Below are 23250 nucleotides of genomic sequence, written 5' to 3' on the forward strand. Positions count from 1 at the left end.
TTCTTCAAAGTGATGATATTACAGGTGCATTCATTACTTTTCTATTGCTGTGATAAAACACCATGACCAAGGCAACTTACAGAATTATAATTTATTTGAGCTTACCATTAGAGAGAGTTAGAAGCCCGTCGTGGTGGGAAAGCAAAGCAGCAAGTAGCCCCCACAGCGGTTGGAGCAGAAGCGGAGGCTTCACACCTAATACTGCAAAGTACAAAGTGGAGAGAGTGAACTGGGAATCAATCGTCTGTGGCTTTAAACCTCAAAACTCGCCTTAGTCATGTACTTCCTCTAGCAAGGCCACGCCTCCTAAACCTACTTCACCATCACCACTGACTGTGGACCAAGATTGGGACATCTGAGCCTATATGGAAGCCACACCAAGCATGCACTACCACATTGGGATCATACTTGGTCTTGCGTTCAGGTTACAAGTATACTGAAAAAGTGAGTAGGCGTGTTTTATAAAAATCAAACTGAACAAAAGAGAAGCTGGAGGGCGTTGTAAGGACAATGCTGAATGGGTTTCTTTTTTTCCCCTTTCCAGTGACTGTTCAATAAATAGCTATTGTGTGTGTGTGGTTTTTTTTTTTTTTTTTTTTGGTTTTTCGAGACAGGGTCTCTCTGTGTAGCCTTGGCCATCCTGGACTCACTTTGTAGACCAGGCTGGCCTCGAACTCACAGCGATTCGCCTGCCTCTGCCTCCCCAGTGCTGGGATTAAAGGCGTGCGCCACCACGCCCGGCTGTGTGTGTGGTTTTTTTTTTGTTTTTGCTTTTGTTTTTAAGTACTGGCAAGTTGGGGGTGTGGCCTAGTAGCATGCTTGCCTAGCATCCATTAAGCCATGGGGTCATCCATCAGCACTGAATGCAATGGGACATGGTAGTGTAGGCCTATAATCTTAGCACTCTTGTGATAGAGGTAAAGAGGATCAGGAGTTCATGGTCATCCAGCTGGCATTCCAGGAGACCCAGTCAGCAAAAACAAAAAACAAAACAAAACTAAAAAACCCCCACAACAACAACAAAACCACACACGTGCATTTAACACACAAAAAAAATAAAGGTACTAGCTGAAGGAGTTGGCGTCTGGTCTCTATGTATGGCTGTCTGACTTTTTTTTTAACTATTTTAAGTTGACTACTAAATGAGTGAGAGGAAGCTATAGAAAGAACTTCCAAAAAGCCTAAACATAGTGGCCTATAATCCCAGCACTTGGGAGGCGGAGGCAGGAGTATTACTTCAAGTTCAGGCCAGCCTGGGCCACTGAGTAAGACCTTGTCTCAAAACAAAACAAAACAAAACAAAAAACCTTCCCGAACATTTTGTAAAGTGAGGAAAAAAATTAAAAAATGGCAAAGCTAGGCTCAGTATCTTATGCCTGTGATGCACTTGAGGAGGCAGAGTCAGGTGGATCTCTGTGAGTTAGAGGCCAGCCTGGTCTATGAGGGCAGCCAAGGCTACACAAAGAAACCCTGTCTGGGGTGGGGGTGGGGGGTGGGCAGGGAGGGGGAAGCAAGAATGTACAGTATAATGTGTATATAATGTTAAAGATGTTAAAAGATACACTGTAGATGTGTGTGTGTGTGTGTGTGTGTATGTGTGTGTGTGTGTGTGTGTGTGTGTGTGTGTTTGATATGGGTGTTGTGAGCCCACCTCCAGTGTTCTGCAAGAGCAGCAGTTTTCAAATGCTGAGCCATCTCTCCAGCCCCTCCTTGACAATTATTTTGCCCCCTCCCCCTTTCCTTGCTTTTGGCTATCTCTCTTCAATCTGGACGTCCTTAATTTTTTCCCCCTCTGCATTTTCACTGCTGCTGAGATCGGTTTGTTTGTTTTGGTTTGTTTTAAAGTATTTGGGTTATGTGGGGGCTGAAAAGTTGAACTTCAACTGGTTTTATCCCCTTCCCATTCCCCGGATAGTTGTTGAATTCCCTTGTTGTGTGAAGTTGAAATTCTTTTGATGGGAGAGCCTGAACTCTGTGCTAGAGGTAATCAAGAGAGAGCCTTGCGAGGCTGGTTACCTCTCCCTAAGACCTCAGGAACTGGAAAGCCACACCAGCTCCCCAGTTCCTCTCTGCTCTCTGGACACCTGCAGCACAGTCAGAGGAAGCTCAGAAAACTTCCCCAAATGTGTGGGACATCAGGGATTGAACCAGACAGAGCACTGCTAACTTGAGAAAACCTCCATGAAAGGACGAGGAGACTTAGATGATCCTTTCCACACTGACACGTCTTCCTTTTCATGTGTCCCAGAATGCAAAGTGTCATTTTAGGAAAGAAACTTTATCTTCAGACACCAACCACAGAAACAATGAATCACAAAAGCACTCAGATGTTTAGTGAGCATTTGCACCTACCAAAAGCTTTTCTCATTGTCCAGGGAGGAGCACATACGCAGTTTGCAAGTCCTGACTTATCTACTTCTCTATGTATCACCATTTCCTTATGCTTTCTTATGTCCTCTCCAGATTGCAGGGGAGATTTCCCTTTTGGATTCATTAAGAGTCTAGTTGGGCCGGGCGTGGTGGTGCACACCTTTAATTCCAGCACTTGGGAGGTAGAGGCAGGCAGATTGCTGTGAGTTTGAGGCCAGTCTGGTCTACAAAGCGAGTCCAGGATAGCCGAGGCTACACAGAGAAACCCTGTTTCGGGGGGGGAAAAAGTCTAGTTAGAAGGTTTTATAATTTTTAAAACATATTTATTTATTATGAATACAGTGCTCTGCCTGCTTGTACACATGCAGGCCAGAAGAGGGCATCAGATCACATTACAGATGGCTGTGAGCCACCATGTGGTTGCTGGGAATTGAACTCAGGACCTTTGGAGAAGCAGTCTGTGCCCTTAACCTCTGAGCCATCTCTCCAGCCCCGGTTTTATAATTTTTTCTATGACTAATTTATCCTTAGGGGAAGGGGCTCTCCCTGTTTTTTTCTGTTTCCTCAGATATTTGCCTAAGACTCTGGGCATTTTTGTGCCAAACAACCTACAGAACTCTCAAAGGTTGCAGTAAAACACTGACAAAGCCATGGATGTTGGCCCACTCCTGCAATCCCAGTACTTGAGAGGGTAAGGCAGGAGGATTGCCATTAGTTCAAGGCCAACTTGGGCTATATATGAGTTTGAGTTTAGACAAGCCAGCATGACAGGACCCCATCTCAAAAGATAAACAAAAACAAAAGAATCCCACCAATAACTAGACTATACTAAAGGAAACCTAACCCTAAAATAATAATTATGGCCAGGGGTAGGGATGTACGTCAGATCAGGTTTGGTCTACATAGCCTGGTCTATGTACCAAATTTCAGGACAGCCAGGACTATGCAGAGAAACGCAGCTCAAAATAAATAAATAAATAAATAAATAAAAATAATTACTATTGTATTTATTATTATTTGTTATATTGTTATTTTAAACAAAATCCCAATAGTTTGATTTTTATCAATAAAGACTTGGAAGCCAGAAAAAAAAAAAAAAAAAAAAAAAAAAAGACTTGGAAGCCAGGTGCCTGCTAGCTCACAGAGGCAGAGAAAGCACCCAGCAAACCTTCCTCCTTAGTGTCTAAGAACAGCACAATTAAAAACAGTTTTTTCCTGTAAAAAATACAATCTCAGGGGTTACTGTATGATCAAATATCTTGCAGCAATATAAAATGGTATTTATTATTGCTGTTGTTGTGATGATGATGATGATTACAGGCTGGATGTGGCAACACATGCCTTTAACCCCAGCACTTAGGAGGCAGGAGCAGGAGGATCTCTGAATTCAGGGCCAGTCTGGTCTATGTAATGAGTCCCAAAACAGCCAGGAATACATATAGATACTCTGTCTCAAGAAAAACAAAAAACAAAAAGTATTACAATAGTTTGCCTGAGTGCATGCTTGCCTCTGTGTGTGTGTCTGTGTGTGTGTGTGTGTGTGTGTGTGTGTGATGTGAAGGTCAGAGGGCAACTTGTAGTTGGTTCCAAATTTAACCTGCTCAGCCATTCACAAAATCTTTATTTAAATTAAGAGAGTAATATCTAAACTGGCCACAGAGAAACAAATACATTCAGGCCATTTTTGTTTGTTTGTTTGTTTGTTTGTTTGTTTTTGAGACAGGGTTTCTCTGTGTAGCCTTGGCCATCCTGGACTTACTTTGTAGACCAGGCTGGCCTCGAACTCACAGCGATCCACCTGCCTCTGCCTCCCGAGTGCTGGGATTAAAGGCGTGTGCCACCACGCCCGGCTCCATTCAGGCCATTTTTGAACCTCCAAGAATTCTTTACATGGAATTCTTTAAAGTAGAGGTGGGGAAAATCAGTGTCTCTTGGAATACACTTTTCTGTTTGCTGTAGGAGGCTCGCTCAACAATGTGGTTTGTGAGCTGCAAATCCTGGAGAGGAATCACAGCCAACTCCCCTTTCTTTCTTTTGTTCTTTGTCTGTCTGTTGGTCTGTTTGTTTTTTGAGGCAGGGTTTTCCTTTGTATTCCTGTCTGTCCTGGACCTTTCTCTATAGACCAGGCATCTGCCTGTCTCTGCCTCCCGAGTGCTGGGCTTAAAGGAGTGGATCACTACTGCCCAGGCTCCAGCTCGGCTTTCAAAGCTGGGTGCCTTTGGGTTAATTTACAACAGGTTATCAATTGCCTGGGACTCCTAAGGAAATCAAAGGAAAGAATGGTTAAGAAAATATTTCCTGCAACCCTGCTAGCTGCCTCTTGGTCATTGTGAAATCATCTTGCTGGGATGTATGTTCTAAGCCTACACTTAGAAAATGTGCACTGTAGCTGGGTGTAGTGGTGGCGCACGCCTTTAATCCCAGCACTCGGGAGGCAGAGGCAGGCGGATCGCTGTGAGTTCGAGGCCAGCCTGGTCTACAAAGTGAGTACAAGACAGCCAAGGCTACACAGAGAAACCCTGTCTCGAAAAACCAAAAAAAAAAAAAAAAAAAAAAAAAAAAAAGAAAAAAAAAGAAAAAAGAAAATGTGGAGTGTAAAGGAAAGTTTTCTGCACTTCAAGAATGTGCTAGTTGCTTCCTATGGTGATGTACCTGTTTCAAAGGTCTCCACAGACTGTTCTGTATCCTGACTAGATCGGTTTCAACACTCTGGTTCTAATAATCCACTCTAGTTTTGCAAGATGATTGCCTCCAGGGAAAATATCATAAAGAGAACTCCTGATCGTTCTGTTTTATTTCTTACAACACGGACTCTCTACAATAAGTAATCTCTAATTATCACACACACGAAATAAAGTTTAACTGCAAGTTTCCAAAGGTTTAAAATGTAACAGGACCAGATTCCTGGGCTCCTTTCCACTAAGGTGGAACGTTATCTTGTCAGTCTTGCCAGAGTCGCATTAGATAGTAATTCAAGGCCCTCAGGGCAAATTTCTCTGGAGTGGATCCCTAGCTGCTTTTAGAAAAAAAGCTATTCCTTCTGCCAGGTGATAGCTTATGCGATGTTACACTCATGTGCAAAGACGATAAGGTGCCTTTCATCCCGTGTAACTTATTTTTGGAGCCGGGCATGGTGGCACATGCCTGTGATTCCAGCACTTACAGAGGCAGAGGCACATGAAGTCCAGGACAGCCAGGGTTACACAAAAAAACCTTGTCTTGAAAAAACAAAAAAGCAGGCTAGGCACGGTGGCGTATGCCTTTAATCCCAGCACTCCGGAGGCGGAGGCAGGTGGATCTCTGTGAGTTCAAGGCCAGCCTGGTCTACAAAGTGAGTCCAGGACAGCCAAGGCTACAGAGAAACCCTATTTTGAAAAAAAATTTTTTTTCTCAGACAAAGCTGGATGTGGAAGAACCGTGTCACTGGGGGTGGGCTTTGAAGTTTCAAAAAGTTCATTCCAAACCCAGAGTCTCGTTCTCCCTGCTTGGATCCAGATGTAGAATTCTCAGCTACTTTTCCAGCACCCTGCTTTCCTGTGTACAGCCATGCTCCCCTCCAAGGACTAAGCCCCTGGAGCTGTAAAGTCCTGTCTGCAATCTGAGCAGTACCAGAAGCAGGGAAAGAGGTTGCCCATCATCTGGCCACTAAGGAGGATGAAGGCATTTGCATCCTTGTAGAGCACTTTGTACTGGAAGGCTACCTTGTGGAAGCCATAGAGATCCTGGAGCTGCGCCCTACTGCTGCCTCAATGCAGCTTGATTCCGGGGGATTCCAGCTGAATCAGGTGGATGAAGAGCTCAAGGCCGACCTGGGCTGCACGGCATGACTCTGTCTCAAAAACAAAACAGAACGCTCTTAAATAAACAACCACCAAACCTCCACCAAAACCAAAATCAGAACTAACCTGAAAACCGGAGGAGGCTCAGCTGGTAAAGCGTTTGTTGCAGGAGGATTTGAGTTCCAACACTCAGTGCCACAATAAAACCGACCAGCCTCTGCAGGTGTCTATAACTCCAGCAATGGAAAGGCAAGGAGACAAGCAGATCACCAGAGCTCGTTAACCAGCCAGCCTAAACAGATCAATTGCATGCCACAGCACAGGTACAGGGTCAGAGAACAGCTTGTGGGAGTCTGATCGGTCCTTCCGCTGTGGATTCCAGGCATTGCATTGGGGTTATAAAGCTTGTGCCTTTTGCCTGCTGAGACATCTTGCTTGCCCTTTATCTGAATCTGTGGCCAGTGACTCCAGGGATTTTTCTCTCGCTAGATTCTTAGGTACTCAAGCAGGAAAGACATCTTTCTGAATCAAGTTTCAGAGTTCTGAAAGAAGGGCCCAAAGGTTTCCCTTCCCTGAGCACAGACGTCAGCAGTAAAACAGAAGACATGCTTGGCTAGTCGAAAGTAGCATGGACCACACGAATCAGCTGCCCACCAGCCAGGCAGGAAACGATGAAGGCGTTGCTTGCACGCTGGCGTTTTGAGAGAGATCATGTCCTATTTTTCTTACAGCACCCTTCCTGGAGTAATTCACCTGCAGACTGTTGAGTACAGACACCGAGATCTCCTTAAGGCGCCAGGGCGCTCACATGACAACCACTTTGTAATGAATTCAATATGATCCCTGATAAGTTATCGCCAAGCATTTGGGGTTTTGAAGAAGTTGTGCAAGTACGGGGAAATTTTTAAGAATCAATAAATAAATTGAGCACATGAGAACATTTCTCAGCAACTCTAACATGAACCTTGTCTCCTGCAAGTTGGTGCAGTAAATATCTTCTAGGGTAAAGCTGTCAGATTACCTCCAAGTAGCCTGGTTTGGTGGTACATGCCTTTAATCCCTGCACTCAGGAGGCAAAAGCAGGCAGATCTCTGAGTTCGAGGCCAGTCTGGTCTATAAAGCTAGTTCTAAGGCTGCCAGGGCTACACAGAGAAAATCTGTCGAGAGGGAGAGAGAGAGAGAGAGAGAGAGAGAGAGAGAGAGAGGTGGGGGGAGGGAGGAAAGAAAGGTTCAGCATACGGAAAAACATGCATGCATACATGAATGCACATATGTATTCACAATATATTTACATACAGGTTTATGTTCCACTATTATTCTTAAAAGAATTCTTGTCAGGCAGTGGTGGTCATGCCTCTGCCTCTGGACTGCTAGCTTTAAAAGCATGCACCACGACAATCAGCTGCCACGAGATGTTTTGGAAGTGAGGAAAAGAAGGAAACATGAACTCTTGGGTTTGATAATGTTGAGTTCTTCTTAGAGAACTGGACTCTGGTTTGGCTGAACCCAGATCTGGACTAATCTGGGCAGCTGCTGGACTGCAGACAGAGGTGCCTAAGTTAGAAATAGCCAGCTAGACCAGTTTGAGCTGCCTGTGTTCTAATGAGGGTGCAGAGGGAGGGAGATGTTTGCTGCTGTTGCTTTTTTCCAATAGAATTTGGAGAAATCCTTTCCTCTCTTAAAAGGGAAACAGCATTGATTTTTTTGTGTGTGTGTGAGTCTTGATTTAACTGAAAAAAGTTAGTACTTTTTGTGGGAGAAAATAAACAATCATTAAAACCAAATAAGATTGGATTGCTCTTGTGGATAATACGTATCATACTTCATAAGCCGTGAGGGATGAGACTACAAGAGGTTTTAAGTGTTGAATTGATCAGGTTCTTTAAAATTGTTTATTTTATTTTTATATTTATTGGTGCTTTCCCTGCATATACAGTGTGCTGCCTGCACATATGCCTGCACTCCATAAGAGGGCATTACATCACATTGTAGATGGTTGTGAGCCACCATGTGGTTGCTGGGAATTGAACTCAGGACCTCTGGAAGAGCAGTCAGTGCTCTTAACCTCTGAGCCATCTCTCCAGCCCATTGATCAGGTTCTTAAAAGCAAAGCATTTGTTGTAGTTGTTGTTGTTGTTTGGAAGCTAAAAGAACATCATTCCAAGACATAACAGGGAAGTGAGTTTTGCTTTCTTGGGTTCCTCATCTAAAGCAAATATGACATAATTTCATTATTTCTCTCTCACTCTTTCTTGGAGAGATATGACCAGCCATGTGCAAAAGACAGCTGTGGATATGGCCAACTGTGCAGACCAAGGAGCACGGAATCTCTTGGGCAATACCATTTTCAGAGGCCTAGACTTCACCAAGTACTGGGACTATAGGCGTGGTGGATTACCATGCCCAGCTCATCCAAACTCATTTTTTTCAGGCTTTTACCTTGCTGAGCCATCTTCCTAGCCCTTATACTTTATTTTTTTTTAATTAATTATCATTTTTAAAAAAGATTTATTTATTTAATTATTGTGTATACAATGCTCTGCACATGTACACCTGCAGGCCAGAAGAGAGCATCAAATCACATTAAAGATGGTTATGAGTCGCCATGTGGTTGCTGGGAGTTGAACTCAAGTCCTCTGGAAGAATAGTGCTCTTAACCTCTCAGCCATCTCTCCAGCCCTCTATTTTTAATTTTTTTGGATTTATTTATTTTGTATGTATTTGTTTTGTCTGCATGTATGTCTGTGCACCACATGCATGCCTGGTACCAGTGTAAGTCAGAAGAGGGTGTCTGAGCTTCTGGAACTGGCCACGCAGGGAACTGAACCCAGGCTCTCAAGAGTAACAAGTGCAGCTGGGCGTGGTGGCGCACGCCTTTAATCCCAGCACTCAGGAGGCAGAGGCAGGCGGATCGCTGTGAGTTCAAGGCCAGCCTGGTCTACAAAGAGAGTTCTAGGTCAGCCAGGACTATAATACAGAGAAACCCTATCTTGAAAAAACAAAAACAAGCTGGGCGGTGGTGGCACACGCCTTTAATCCCAGCACTCGGGAGGCAGAGGCAGGTGGATCGCTGTGAGTTCGAGGCCAGCCTGGTCTACAAAGCGAGTCCAGGACAATCAAGGCCACACAGAGAAACCCTGTCTCAAAAAACAAAAAAACAACCACCACCAACAACAACAAAAAATAAACCCCAGCTCTGTCAAGCCCACTTCTCGGCCTCCCTCACAGCCCCTCATCCCATACGCTTCTCACCGTCGCCCTTCAGAGTCACTGCCAATTCCTGCCGCCTTCAGGATCGGGGTCCCATACGCTGCCAACCAGTCTTTGCCGCCATGCCCAAAAATAAAGGAAACGGAGGTAAAAACAGAGGTAGACGAAAGAATGAGAATGAATCTGAAAAGCGAGAGCTAGTGTTCAAGGAGGTTGAACAAGAGTCTGCTCAGGTCATCAAAATGCTGGGAAACAGACAGAAGCAATGTGTCCCAGCACTCGGGAGGCAGAGGCAGGCGGATCGCTGTGAGTTCGAGGCCAGCCTGGTCTACAAAGCAAGTCCAGGACAGTCAAGGCTACACAGAGAAACCCTGTCTCGAAAAAACAAAAACAAAAACAAACAAACAAACAAAAAAGAAGCAATGTGTTTCGATGGTGAAAAGAGGCTATGCCACATCAGAGGGGAACTGAGGAAAAAGGTTTGGATAAATACCTCAGATGTCATATTGGCGGGCCTCCGAGACTACCAGGATAACAAAGCCGACATCATCTTAAAATACACCGTGGATGAAGCTAGAAGTCTCAAGGCATATGGCGAGCTCCCAGAGCATGCTAAAAGCAATAAAACGGATACATTTGGTCCTGGAGACGGTGATGAAATTCAGTTTGATGACATTGGAGATGATGATGAAGACATTGATGATATCCAAAATGAACTCAACAGTTTACATTCCAGTCTTTCTGAAGAGGGTCTTGCAAGTTCAGAATCTGGCTACAGACTTAAAGGAAAAGTTTTCATTATCTTGATTGTAATTTGTTGAGGCAGACTTGGTTTGATTTGATACTAAGGTCTTTCAAAATTGATAATATCTTAACTGATATGCTAAGCCCATTTTCTTTTCATTTGATTTAATGGTACTCAAGAAGACCATGTGAGAAAAAAAAATACAGTTCTTGCTTTTCCTACTTTGACCCCTTCCACAGTAAGTAAATGGATGTTTTGGGGGTTTTTGCAGTTGCATTTCCCTGATAACTAGGGATTTTGAGCATTTCTTTAGGTGTTTCTCAGCCATTCGATATTCTTCTGTTGAGAATTCTGTTTAGCAAATGGATGTTTTTTAATAATAATAAGAAAAGAGTAACAAGTGCTCTTAACTGCTATGCCATTTCTCTAGCCCTCCTGTCTTTTTTATTTTTTAATTTTTAAAAATTAATTTTTTATTTTATATGCTTTGATGTGAGGGTGTCATATTCCTTGGAACAGTTGTGAGCTGCCATGTGGATGCTGGGAATTTAATGAAGGTCTTTTGGAAGAGCAGACAGTGCTCTTAACCCTGAGTCATCTCTCCATGCCTCCCCACTGCCTTTTTTTTTTTTTTTTTTTAGTTTTTTTCAAGACAGGGTTTCTCTGTGTCATAACCCTGGCAGTCCTGGAACTCTCTCTGAAGACCAGGCTGGCTTTGAACTCATTAGATCCACCTGAGTGCTGGGATCACAGGCTTGCACATTAATTTTTTTAGTGCAATTACTCATTATGGAAAAAAGTTTTATTTCAGAATGCTCCTTTCTTTCTGTGTACAAGAGAGCTTCCATTACAAGAATGTGGTATCTACAAATGGGTATTTTCTTTGAAAAATATTTTACCTTCTTTATAATAAACAAGTTTCTAATTAGTGATAGAGTACTTGCCAACCACTGGATTTAGCAGTATTGTGTGAGGGCAGAATATATATTTCAAAAATATAGTGTTTTACTGGCTTGGTGGCGCAAGCCTGTAATCCCAGCACTTGGGGAGGCAGAATCAGGCGGATCTCTGTGAGTTCAAGGCCAACCTGGTCAACAAAGGGAGTGCAGGACAGCCAAGGCTACACAGAGAAACCCCATCTCAAAAAGCCTTCTAGTACTAGGTGAGGGAGGGATATGGTAGAGCCAAATTGCTTCTTCTCCTCACAAAGAAAAGACCTCCCAGTAGCACCTGCTGAAGTCTTGGGCCAGCCTCTGGCACATGCGACCTACTGGGCACAGGAGGAGCTTGTTGTCCCCTGAACTGGCCATGAGGGACTGGATGACTCAGTTACTGCATATGTCCCAATGCTTGTTGGAACTCTCGGAATAATATTAAAGCAACTTATGAAGCTAATTTTTAGAAGAACAGGATGGACTATGAACAGGGTCTGGCCTCCTGAGGAGTGCTTGGATTAAAGGCATAATACAGAGTTATTGGCAAGTCAAAACTACGGCTACTAGTACACACACACACACACACACAGAGAGGGGGAGAACACTGTGACATATAGTAGCAAGTGGGATTTTTAGCTGCTTATTTTTTTTTTAAAGATTTATTTATTCATTCTGGCTGCATGCACGTCTGCACACTAGAAGAGGGCACCAGATCTCACTATAGATGGCTATGAGCCACCATGTGGTGCTCAGAATTGAACTCAGGACCTCTGGAAGAGCAGCCAGTGCCCTTAACCTCTGAGCCATCTCTCCGGCCACATTGAGCTGCTTCTTAAAACATTTTTCTAGAGCAAAGAAGCAGTGTGGTCACCGAGTGTGGTGGCGCACGCCTTTAATCCCAGCGCATGGGAGGCAGAGGCTGGTGGATCCCTGTGAGTTCGAGGCCAGCCTGGTCTACAAAGTGAGTCTAGGACAGCCAAGGCTACAGAGAAACCCCGTCTCGAATCCCCCAAGCCCCGTTTCACCCTCCCCACCTCCACAAAAGATGCAGCGTGGTCCTTCTGGTTTTGGTCTTGTCCAGCACTCTTTTTTAAAAATATTTATTTATTTTATTTATACAGTGTTCTGCCTCCATGTAACACCTAAAGGCCAGAAGAGGCCACCAGATCTTGTTCTAGATGGTTGTGAGCCACCATGTCGTTGCTGGGAATTGAACTCAGGACCTTTGGTAGAGCAGCCAGTGCTCTTAACCTCTGAGCCATCTCTCCAGCCCTTGTCCAATGCTCTTACAGCTTTATTGTTTATTTTATGTGTCTGAGTGTTTTGCCTGCATGAATGTATGTACACACATGTATGCCTGGTGCACATAGAGGTCAACCAGAGTTACACATAGTCGTGTGCCACCATGTGCATGAAAAGAACCAAACTCAAGTCTTCTGTAAGAGGAGCAAATGTTCATAACAATTGAGCCATCTTTCCAGACCCTTTAATTCTCTTAATATGAGGTTAAATAATATGTGGAATTGGTTTTTGGAACTGTGATTTTTATATCATTTCTGATGGATGCCTAAAGGATTAATTCCTAAGTCCCCTTTCCAGGTCAGGACCTACTGTCACCAGGGACTACGCTAAGAAGTATCATGGAACTGTCTGTGTGTCTGTGTGTGTGTGCATGTGTATGTGTGTAAACAGCATAAACAACAGCAGAAAGAGTAATTTCTCTCTGACATTCAGGCTTATTTATAGATTTTTGTGACTCAACCAATAACAAAACCAGCCAGCAGAGAAGCCTCTGGGGCTGACTCACAACTCACTGTGTTTCCTACAGATTCGTCCCCTTGTCACTCTCCTCTCTCAGTTGAACTCTCTGGCATGCAAGGAGACAGGAAATGTCCTTTGTCAACTGGCCTGACTATTTTTCTTCAGAGTCAGCTGTCTCTGTCTGGTCTAAAGGGCACATGGGTTTCAGGGGCTGATAACCCACAGAGTCAGTAAAGAAACCCACGGCTTTGCTGGGCATCAGAGCACAAACCTGCCCTTGGGAAGTGACATCAAGAAGATCAGGAATTCAAGGTCAAGTTTTAGCTACATAGTGAGTTCAAGACCAGGTTGTGCTACCATATACCTACACCAAGACAGAAGAGTCACTTGAGAACCTTATGTTCCAATTGATGTGCCATCTTCCATGAAACCCTGCCTCAAAAAGCCAAAAACCTTGGGCTGTCAAGATGACTGGGAGAGCCAAGGTATTTGACACTGAGCCTGATGGACACCATGAGTTCAGTTCCCAGGATCCGCACGGTGAAAGGAGAGAACAAACTCCTGAAAATGTCTACATGCACACTATGGTACATGCACACGAACACATACTAAATAGTTAAATAGCTAGAGAAATTTTTCTTTTGTATTTTTTTTTTTTTTTTTTGAGACAGGGTTTCTTTGTGTTATCTTGCCTGTCCGGGACTCACTTTGTAGACCAGGCTGGCCTTGAACTCACAGCAATCTGCCTGCCTCTGCTTCCCAAGTGCTGGGATTAAAGGTGTGCCCCACCACACCTATCTTACAAAAATTTTTTTTTGTTCGTATTGTTTGTTTCTAGACAGATTATTTCTGTGTATCCCTGGCTGTCCTCAAAGTCTCTCTGTAGACCAGACTGGCCTCAAACTCAGAGATCCACCTGCCACTGTCTCCTAAGTTCTGGGATTAAAGGCACTGTTATAATCATCTTAAACTCTTCACATACCAACAGCTCCTCCTTTGAGACCTACTTTAGTTCCTAGCATAACTGTGGCTCCTCTGCTAATACCAGCTATAGCTCTTAGCAGATAAGAAGCCATTTTACTCTGATCTCCACTTTGATTGTAAGGTGAAATTAAGTTCTCAGGCCCATTGAACCAGGAAAGTTCAATGCTTAGAATAAACAATAGATGATAAATGCATGTTCTGTTTGGGTTAAAGATAACGACGCTCTATTAGAGTTAAGGCTGCGACATCCTGCTGTGTTCCTTACTCTCAGAGAGCTCCAAAGCCCCCGAGAGCTCGCCTACCTTAAATTCCAGGCAATTATCTTAAAATGCTTTGTCTAGCCACCTGGGTTATGCTCAGAACAAAATCAATTCTTTTTTTTACCCCAAGACAGGGTTTCTCTGTGTAGCCTTGGCTGCCCAGCCTAACAAAATTAAATTCTTATGTTTAGCAAATTAAAATGATGTAATGAGCCAGGAGGTGGTGGCACACACCTTTAATCCCAGCACTTGGGAGGCAGAAGCAGGTGGATCTTTGAATTTGAGGCCAGCCTGGGCTACAGAGGGAGTTCGAGGACAGCCAGGGATACACAGAGAAACCTTGTCTAGAAACAAACAAACAATACAAAAAACCAAACCAACCAACCAAACAAAAAAAAAACGGCCCCAGGCTGTTTTCAAACTCACAGAGATCTGCCTGCCTCTGCCTCCTGAGTGCTAGGATTACAGGTGAGTGCAACCATGCCCGGCAAGACCTTTTTAAAATTCCTTTTTTTTTTCATTTTTCTTTAAGACAGGGTTTCCCTGTGTAGTCCTGGATGTCCTGGTGGACTCACTTTGTAGACCAGGCTGTCCTTGAACTCATGAAGATGTGCCTGCCTCTGTCTCCCAAGTGCTGGGATTAAAGGCGTGTGTCACCACGCCCAGCTCTAGCTACTGTTTTATGTGTATCAGTTCATTGATCAGCTCAGCTCAAAGATGCCAATATCAGCCAGCTGTGGTGGCGCAGGCCTTTAATCCCAGCACTCGGGAGGCAGAGGCAGGTAGATCTCTATGAGGTCGAGGCCAGCCTGATCTACAGAGTGAGTTCCAGGACAGCTAGACCTGCTACACAGAGAAACCCTGTCTTGAACAAACAAACAAACAAAACAATGCCAATAGCCCTACTAGCTTCATTTTCAGATGGAGACATCAAGGGTCAGATAGGTCAAAGATGTAAAGTGACTCAGGAATAGGAAAGGAAGGCAGGGTTAGTTTAAAAAGAGATTTTTCTCATGTGTATGAGCATTTTGCCTGTATGTATGTATGTACACCATGTGTGCAATGCTTGAGGAGGCCAAGAGAGAGCAGAGGGTCCGCTGCAGCCAGAGTTAGAGATAGCTGTAAGTTGTCTTGTGGATGTGGGAACCCAACCTGTGGGAACTAAGTCCTTTGCAAGAGCAGCCAGTGTTCTTAAGAACTAAATTATCTCAGCTGGGTGTAGTGGTGCACACCTTTAATCCCAGCAATTGAGAGGCAGAGGCAGGTGGAACACACAGAATTCACTTAGAAATTTCCATTAAAAAAAAAAAAAAAGCCGGGTGGTGTTAGCACATGCCTTTAATCCCAGCACTTGGGAGGCAGAGGCAGGCAGATCTCCGTGAGTTTGAGGCCAGCCTGGTGTACAAAGTGAGTCCAGGACAGCCAAAGCTACACAGAGAAACTTTTGTCTTAAAAAACCAAAACCAAAACCAAACCAAAACAACTCCCGCCCTCCCCCAAAAATCCCAAAAAACCACCAAACATCTTTTTGCCTTTAATCCCAGCATTGGGAGGTATTGCCAGGTGGATCTCTGTGAATTTGAGGCCAACCTGGTCTACAGAGTTTCTGGACAGCTAGGGATCCACAGAGAAAATCCTATCTCAAAAGGAAGAAAATCTTTTCTTTTGTTGTTTGCTATGGTAAACACTGTTAGCCCTTAGGCTATTTTAGTACTCTCCCAAATGGAATATTTAGGCTACCTTTCTCTTGCATCTCTCTTGAAAACTTTTTTTTTTTTTTTTAATTTTTAAAAACAGAGTCTCTCTGTGTAGTCCTGTCTGTCCTGAACTTACTTTGTAGACCAGGCTGGCCTTGAACTCTCAAAGATCCACCTGCCTCTGCCTCCCAAGTGCTAGGATTAAAAGCGTGTGCCAACACCATCCGACTTTTTTTTCTTTAAGTGGAAACTTCTAAGTGAATTCGGCATGTTTCATGCAAAAGCCTGTCTCAGAGCATTATGATGTAGTTTCAGGCTGTGTCTAGGGCTGTCCTGTACAGATGTGCAGGGTAGGGGGGCCTGACTCCATAGCATTCTGTTATCTAAACCATTTAGCTCTCAGTTGGAATACATGTTTGGGGTACGATGGATTTTCTAATTTGTAAGATGGCATCTTACAGTAGAATCCAGTGTGAGATAGAGTCACCGTTTCTCTGAAGTCTTACGTCGCTCTATTTGTAAAATTAGATTACCTATTTTTACTCAAGAGATGGCGTAGAGGGCTAGGTTGTATATATGACAGTGCCTTATGAACAATGCGATACCAATATTTAATACAAAAAAATTGATCATGCCCTTTCAGTCTTTTCTTTCCAGCCACTTGGCATGGCCCAAAAATTCAAGGTCAAACTGTACATGCAGACATACTCAGTGCAACGTCTGTATTTTGAAATCCTTGCATGAAAAACGAAGGCCTAAGGGAAAAGGTGCAACTTCCTGTTTATGCTGCTCAAGTCTCAAGCTCAGGATTTGTGCTTAGTTCCTTATCCTTGGCATTCAGTCTAGTGCTGTGTTTTATTCACATCCTGGACGACTTCGTTGCCAATCTATTGGAAAGATTTTATTCTAGGTAGGTCACCTTCCATTTAAATGAGACAAGATATCAAAGGATCTCTAGGTTCACATGGAAAACACTTGTCACAAGTTAGCAATTATTTATCAGCCCAGGAACTGTCTATTTAGACGTTCTTTGGCTCAGGTTATTAGTTCATCCCATCATAGATTGAAAGCCTGTTCTGGAAGAGTTTTAGCTGTCATTTGTCCAGATTCTCTTTTCTCATAAAAGGCAACTGAAACGTGGCAGAGATTAAGTGACTAACGCACAAGGGATGGTGCTGAGCTTGGGAGTCCATTTTTCTGTTTCACCTACCTGTTTTAGTAAAAATTTCGTGAATATACCATAAAACCATGGCCTCCAAGACCACTTGGAGCATGCGTCTAAGGTTGAGCAGAAAGCTGAGAACTCAAAGGTGACCGGACGGGAACCGCTTAGGAATTCTTTCGGACTACCCCCTGGTTAAGAGTGCTGCCTTTCCACCTGCCTCTGTGCTAGGACTTTCCCAGCTACCTTGCCGGGCTCCGCCCCCTCAGGTGGCCCCACCGTTTCCTGGTAGCACAGCTTTCCTCCACCCTGCCGCCAAGCGGAACCGAAGTGCGCAGACTCTGGGAGCGGCCGGATCTTTCTAGCTCAAACTCATCGCAGCGGTGACTCGGCAGCCGCGTCTAGCGTCATCAGTGACAGCCCCGACCCTTGCTACGCTTTGCGTCGCTCTGCCAGGCGCAGTCGCCTCCTCCTTGGCAAATAGTCCCCGGCAGGGTCCGAGTTCTCGGGTCATCCGAGGTGGGAAACAGGAGAGGTAGCAGCCCAAGGGGCGCGGAGTTGACGAGGAGAGGGAGCTGAGCGGCGGCGTCTTCTCCAGAGCGCGAGAAGTGAGTTAGAAATTCCCTCCCTGCCCGGGATCCCTCCGCCTGCAGTAGCGGTGGTGAGGCCGAGGGAGCCGCCATTTTGGATGTTCGGTTCCTGCTGCCACTGCTGCCGCCGCCCCCGAAGCTGCTGGTTTCATTCGAGGTTTCGGGCCGGTGAGTGTCACTCGCGGCGCTGAGAGCAGGTTGTGCCTTTGGCTCCGCCGCAGCTGCGAGCGTTCGGCTGGAAACCTCCTGTCATCCCAGGAGTCTGGTCTCAGCCGGCGGGGGGGGGGGAGGACCCAGGTTGGGTCAGGAGGGACCGGGGAGCCCCAGGGCTTGCTCGGACTTCCTGAGGGCCGACCCTCGGAGGCTTCAGAGCCGGAGCTTCCGTGCGCGCTCGCTTTCCCCACTGTGGCGTTGTCTGGCCGGCGCAGGCCTCCTTGAACCCATTGACTTTATCAGGGTGCGATCCTCCTTTGAAAGCTCGTTCAGAGAGCCTGGGGTTTAGCGGGGCGGCCGGGCGGCCGGGCGGGCCCCACCCCCGCGTGTCCTCTCCGAGCCACGTAGCTGCGTTCTTGTGTCATGGACTCGGGTCAGATCTGAGAACTCGGATCATTTTCACATGCAGGGGTAATGCTGCCTGTCCCTGCAGTGCCGTCCGCTCAGAGCCGGACATCAGCCTCGCCTCTCACTAACCTTCCAACTAACTTCTTGTCCAAAAATTTCCGCCTTTTTTTCCCCCTCCTCCCTTTTTCCTTTAAAAAAAAAAAGAAAGAAAGAAAAAGAAAAAAAGAAAGAAAGAAAAACTCACCTGCGACTGCACTGTTCACTCTCCTCTCAACTCTTGTTTCTGCGGACGCCAGTTTCTAGTAATTCTCAGGATCTTCCTCATTGCCTGGAATTGCCGCTTATGCCTCCCAGTTAGGGCTTGGTGTTGGAAAGTCTTCGAATCACCTATGGTGTATTTCAGCAGCAAATGGGCTTAAAGCTGGCCAAGCGGCTTTAGGTGGGAGGGAGCTGTCAAAATACTTTATGGATTTTCTTTCTGTTCTGAAAGCTGAGCTTTGGGGCACTTATACTTTTTTCTTTTTTTCTTTTGGTCTTACATATGCTTGAGCACGGAACTCTGCCCTTGGAGAATAATAATCTGACGTAGGTAGAAAGGAAAATAACTTTTTTGGTTCCTTTAGGGATTAGTTAACAGAAGAGCGAGCTGAATGAGTGCTTAGTGACCTCGCCTCTCAGGTGTTTGTAGAGTAATGATCTTTGCTGACTTCGTATGTTGACTTTTCTCAGGGTAGTTAGGTTTTAAGCATCCATTTCCACCGTTGTCCGTAGTATTTGCCAGACTATACCTTTCTTAAGTTTTGATTCGAAACCTGTGGCTCCTCAAAGCCACTGGTAGCCTCATTACTCAATTCTCTTCTGAAAGTCAGTTTGCAGTCTAGTGTACTTGGATAAAAAGCATTTAACAGTAAGTCACTGGTTGTTTCCTACATTTCAAGTTAGGTGAGTCTGGTTGAATCACCACTATTTTATTTCACCCTGCGTTTTTACCTCTGCAAAAGAGAAACAGCTTCTTTGAGATCACAGTTAAGTGACTTGAAACCTGTTTATAACTTGAACGGAGCCAACTCTTTCAGTATCTGTAAACTTTATATTGATGCTTTATTCAACATTTTTTGAAAAAAAAATTTATGTGTGTGAGTGTCCTGCCTGCATGTATATACGTGCCTCACGTGCATACCTGATGTCAGGTGGAAGAGGGTATGCAGATTCCCTGTGGATGCTGGGAAGGAGTCGATGTCTTTTATAGGAGCAGTAAGTGCTCTTAACCGCTGTACCATCTCTTCAGACCTCTGCTGCTTTCTTCTTCTTCTTCTTCTTCTCCTTCTTCTTCTTCTTCTTCTTCTTCTTCTTCTTCTTCTTCTTCTTCTTCTTCTTCCTCCTCCTCCTCCTCCTCCTCCTCCTCCTCCTCCTCTTCCTCCTCCTCATTTTTTTCTTCAAGACAGGATTTCTTTGTGTAGCCCTGGCTGTCTGGAACTCTCTCTGTAGACGAGGCTGGCCTCCAATGCACAGTGATCCACCTGCCTCTGCCTCCTGAGTGCTGGGATTGAAGGTGTGCACCACCACACTAGGCTTGCTTTATTCTTAATAAGCTTTTGAAATGAGACTTAGGTAAATTCTTTACAGGTCATACAGTGTCAAAGAGGAGGGTATTTTTAGTGTAAATAGTCTGTGCTCTTGCTCTAAGAAGCTCCTTCAGAACTATGTTAATTACTATTAGATATGAGTTCTGTGAATGTGGTGCTCTGAAGTTGTTTCTTTTTCTTTTGGTTTTAAAAGAACTCAGTGTTGTCTCCTTGTACTTTACTTACGAGGTGTTCTGGTTTTGAGTTCACTTTTTTTACAAGTATAGGAAGAGCTGTCAAAAATTATTTAACACAGCCGGGCGTGGTGGCACACGCCTTTAATCCCAGCACTCGGGAGGCAGAGGCAGGCGGATCGGTGTGAGTTCGAGGCCAGCCTGGTCTACAAAGTGAGTCCAGGATGGCCAAGGCTACACAGAGAAACCCTGTCTCGAAAAACAAAACAAAACAAAAAAATTATTTAACACAGTTCAAGTTAATGGTATAACATACTGGGGTTTAAATGTCATTCATTCTTAGATGGTTTGGAGTTTCCCTGGAGAAAGTAACCCTTTGCTGACAAATTATTAGCAAAGTGTTTTTCTGTGTACCATTGATCAGCACATATATGAATGTCTTGGCTGTTGAGAATTGCACTAGAAGTTAACATTTGTGTTTAGTAAACTTCCATTTATTTCCTTTCCCCGCCCCCTTTTTTTTAAATGGCTTTGCTAGTTTGTTCAGACTGGCTTTAACTTGTGATCCTCCTGCTTTATCTGAGATTAACAGGTCTGTGCTACTTGTCCTGGCCCAGCTTTTGGTTTTTGAGACAGTCTTCCTATGTAGCTCAGGTTGGCCTAGAACGTCTCTTACCTTCCCGGTGCTGAGACAGCAGCCACTCCAGGGTATATGCAGCTCCGTTCATCTTCTTTGTGAAGTTACATGTTTTTTGGCCCAGTCTGCTTTGCTTACAGCAACTATATAATGTAAGGATGAATTTTAGAATGAACCTGTAAGCCAGGCGCGGTGCTGCACCCCAGCACTTAGGCAGAGGCAGGTGGATCTCTGTGAGTTAAGAGGCCTGCCTGGACTAAAAGTGAGCCCAGAACAGCCATGGCTACACAGAGAAACCCTGTCTCGGGGGAAAAGTCAGCAGAATGCTGGCCTGGTATACTGAACTATAGGGTCTGTCCTACCGCGCCTTCCAGAAAGTCAAAACCAGGGTTGTACACAAAGCAGAAAAAACTCCAAGTAATTTTAAGTGAATCAGTAAAAATTCTTTATGCAGAATAAAAGGTCAAATGAGTTCTTCCAAATGTTATTTTTATCTTAAAAAGTTGAATTGGAATCTATAGATCAAGACAGATTTTAAAATGTTTAATCCCTTTATTTACGTTTGCTAGGAATTAAAATTTTTGTGTATATAGTAGGACATAACTAGTTAAAACTTGAAAATACTTAGATTTAGCTCGAGAATATAAAAGTAAGACCTTTATGGGTGCTGGAGAGATGCCTGGTTAAGAATACTGGGCAGCTCTTTTAGAAGATCAAGGTTTGGTTTGGTTTCGAGCACCCACTTCGAGGCTCACAACCGTCCATGACACTAATTTCAGGGATCTGACTCTGGCCTTTGGGGAGCTCCAGGCATGTGCTGGTCAAAAAACAACAAACCATCCAACCAACCAACAAACAAAAAGCCTGCTTCCTTAAACAATAGCAATTTGTTTAGCTGTTTTAGGTGCTTTCATTTTAATTCTATTCTGTTTGTTTAAAGGCGGAGTTTCTCTATTATGTTAGCAGCTTGCATCTTAATTCTGTTCATTCATTCTTTGGGATTTCTCTATGTAGCCCTCTTCCTGTCCCGGCACATTATATAAATAGTCCAGGCTGGCCTGAAACTCAAGAGTTCCGAGTGCCTTAGCCTCCTTCCTAGGATCAAGGTATGTGCCACTGTACCTAGCCTATATTTTAACCTTTTATTCTTTATGAATAGTTTTCAGTTACTGATTTTAGGCTTTTAAAAAATCTCCATTCTATTTAAAATTTTTATTTATTTTTTATGTGTATTCATGAATGTAGTATATTATGTGTGTGAGAGTGTGGAGGTCAGAAGAAAACTTAAACGACAATTGTATTTTATTTGTATTGGTGTTTTGCTTATATGATGTCTGTGCATCATCACATGTATACTTGGTGTCCATAAAGGCTATAAGTTGGAGTTACACAGACAGTTGTGAGTTACCACTTGAGTGCTGGAACTCAAACCCAGGGTCCTCTGCAAGAGCCGCCAATGCCAGTGGGTGTGGTGGTGTACTCTTTATCCCAGCAGGGAGGCAGAGGCAGGTAGATCAGTGTGAGTTCTAGGCCAGCCTGGTCTACAAAAGTGAGTCCCGAACAGTCAGTGCTACACAGGGAAACCCTGTCTCGAAAGACAAACAAAACAAGCTAGACGTGGTAGCTCTTATGAGTGATCTAGCAGAGGCATGAAGAGCATTGCAAATTTCAGGCCAGCCTAGTAACTCCCATGCTTGCCAGGGCTCGCTTCATAGCTATGTAGCCATAAGAGCCACAGCAAAGAGAGAGCATGCATGTGTGTATGAACTCCCATTTCTTGGTTTGTAACGTTTTGAAAATCCCAACTGGGTGTGGTGGGGCACAACTTTTAATCCCAGCACTCAGGAAGCAGAGCCAGGTGGATCGCTGTGAGTTCGAGGCCAGCCTGGTCTACAAAGTGAGTCCAGGACAGCCAGGACTGTTCCCTCACACACACACAAAAAGAAAGAAAATCTGTTATTAAGATTTTTCCAGAATGGGGAGGGAAGGGGCGGAGAATAAAATTTCATTTCAGTGAAGGCAGGGAAGAGAAAAGTGAAAAAAAGGAATGTCATTTCCACCTAGAAAATACCTGCAAGCTGTTTTTCTTCTCTGAAGGAATAATACAAAATACTTAATTTGGCATGAGTTTTGGTTACTAGGAATGTAAAAGTTTGAAAGGTTTAGAGAGATGAGGAAAAAAGCAATCCATTTGTCAAAGTTGTTGAATCAGCATTAGCTAGTGCTTAGTATCAAAGATTAGAGTGAGATGATTGACATGAGAAATGCTTTTTCACCCTAAGCACTAGGAGGGTTTTGTGTTTTTTGTTTTTTTGAGACAGGGTTTCTCTGTGTAACTGGGCCACCGTGCCCGGCCACTAATACTTGGAAGTTTAACCCTTTAAAAAATGCTTATAGTGGAGGTTGGCGAGATGGTTCAGTGGTTGAGAGCATTGGTTGCTCTTCCAGAGGACCCAGATTCAATTCCCAGCACTCACATGGCAGCTCACAATTGTCTGTAACTCCAAGATCTGACACCCTCATACATGTAGCAAAACACCAGAAATTAAAAATGAATAAAATTTAAAATGCAGTTGAGACCATTGTAAAATAAATTAACAAGCTAGAAGCATTGTCATCGAAGGTTAAATAGGTTAAGAAAAAGATGAAAATATATGTGACCTTTGTACTTTCAATAATTAAAGGCATCTTAGAGGTAGTACTGTTCTCTCTCCCTCTCTCTCTCTCTCTCCCTCTCTCTCCCTCCCTCTCCCTCCCTCTCTCACTCCCACCTCTCTCTCTGAGACAAGGTCTCACTGTG

The 23250-nt window shown here is 44.2% G+C and overlaps 2 protein-coding genes across 2 annotated transcripts in view; both read left to right on the plus strand.

The window, feature by feature from the left end:
* The first annotated feature begins 9481 nt into the window (after window positions 1-9481).
* Window positions 9482-10180, plus strand: LOC127209268 (eukaryotic translation initiation factor 1A, X-chromosomal-like). Its single transcript, XM_051168862.1, has 2 exons — window positions 9482-9626; window positions 9780-10180. The coding sequence occupies exons 1-2, from the start codon at window positions 9482-9484 to the stop codon at window positions 10178-10180; spliced, it is 546 nt and encodes a 181-aa protein (XP_051024819.1).
* Window positions 10181-17512: 7332 nt separating this feature from the next.
* Window positions 17513-23250, plus strand: part of Ap1g1 (adaptor related protein complex 1 subunit gamma 1) — an 87517-nt gene continuing 81779 nt past the window's right edge. The window contains exon 1 of the mRNA XM_051168737.1: window positions 17513-17661. The gene's annotated coding sequence lies outside the window, so the exon portion shown is untranslated. The remainder of the gene's footprint in view (window positions 17662-23250) is intronic.

This window comes from Acomys russatus, chromosome 26 (assembly GCF_903995435.1).
Source record: "Acomys russatus chromosome 26, mAcoRus1.1, whole genome shotgun sequence".
NCBI classification, from domain to species: Eukaryota; Metazoa; Chordata; class Mammalia; order Rodentia; family Muridae; genus Acomys; species Acomys russatus.

Coding starts and splice junctions, on each gene's coding strand:
- LOC127209268 (XM_051168862.1), top strand. CDS start 9,482: ATGCCCAAAAATAAAGGAAACGGAGGTAAAAACAGAGGTAGACGAAAG. Junction 9,627..9,779: donor GGGAAACAGACAGAAGCAAT/GTGTCCCAGCAC, acceptor ACAAAAAAGAAG/CAATGTGTTTCGATGGTGAA.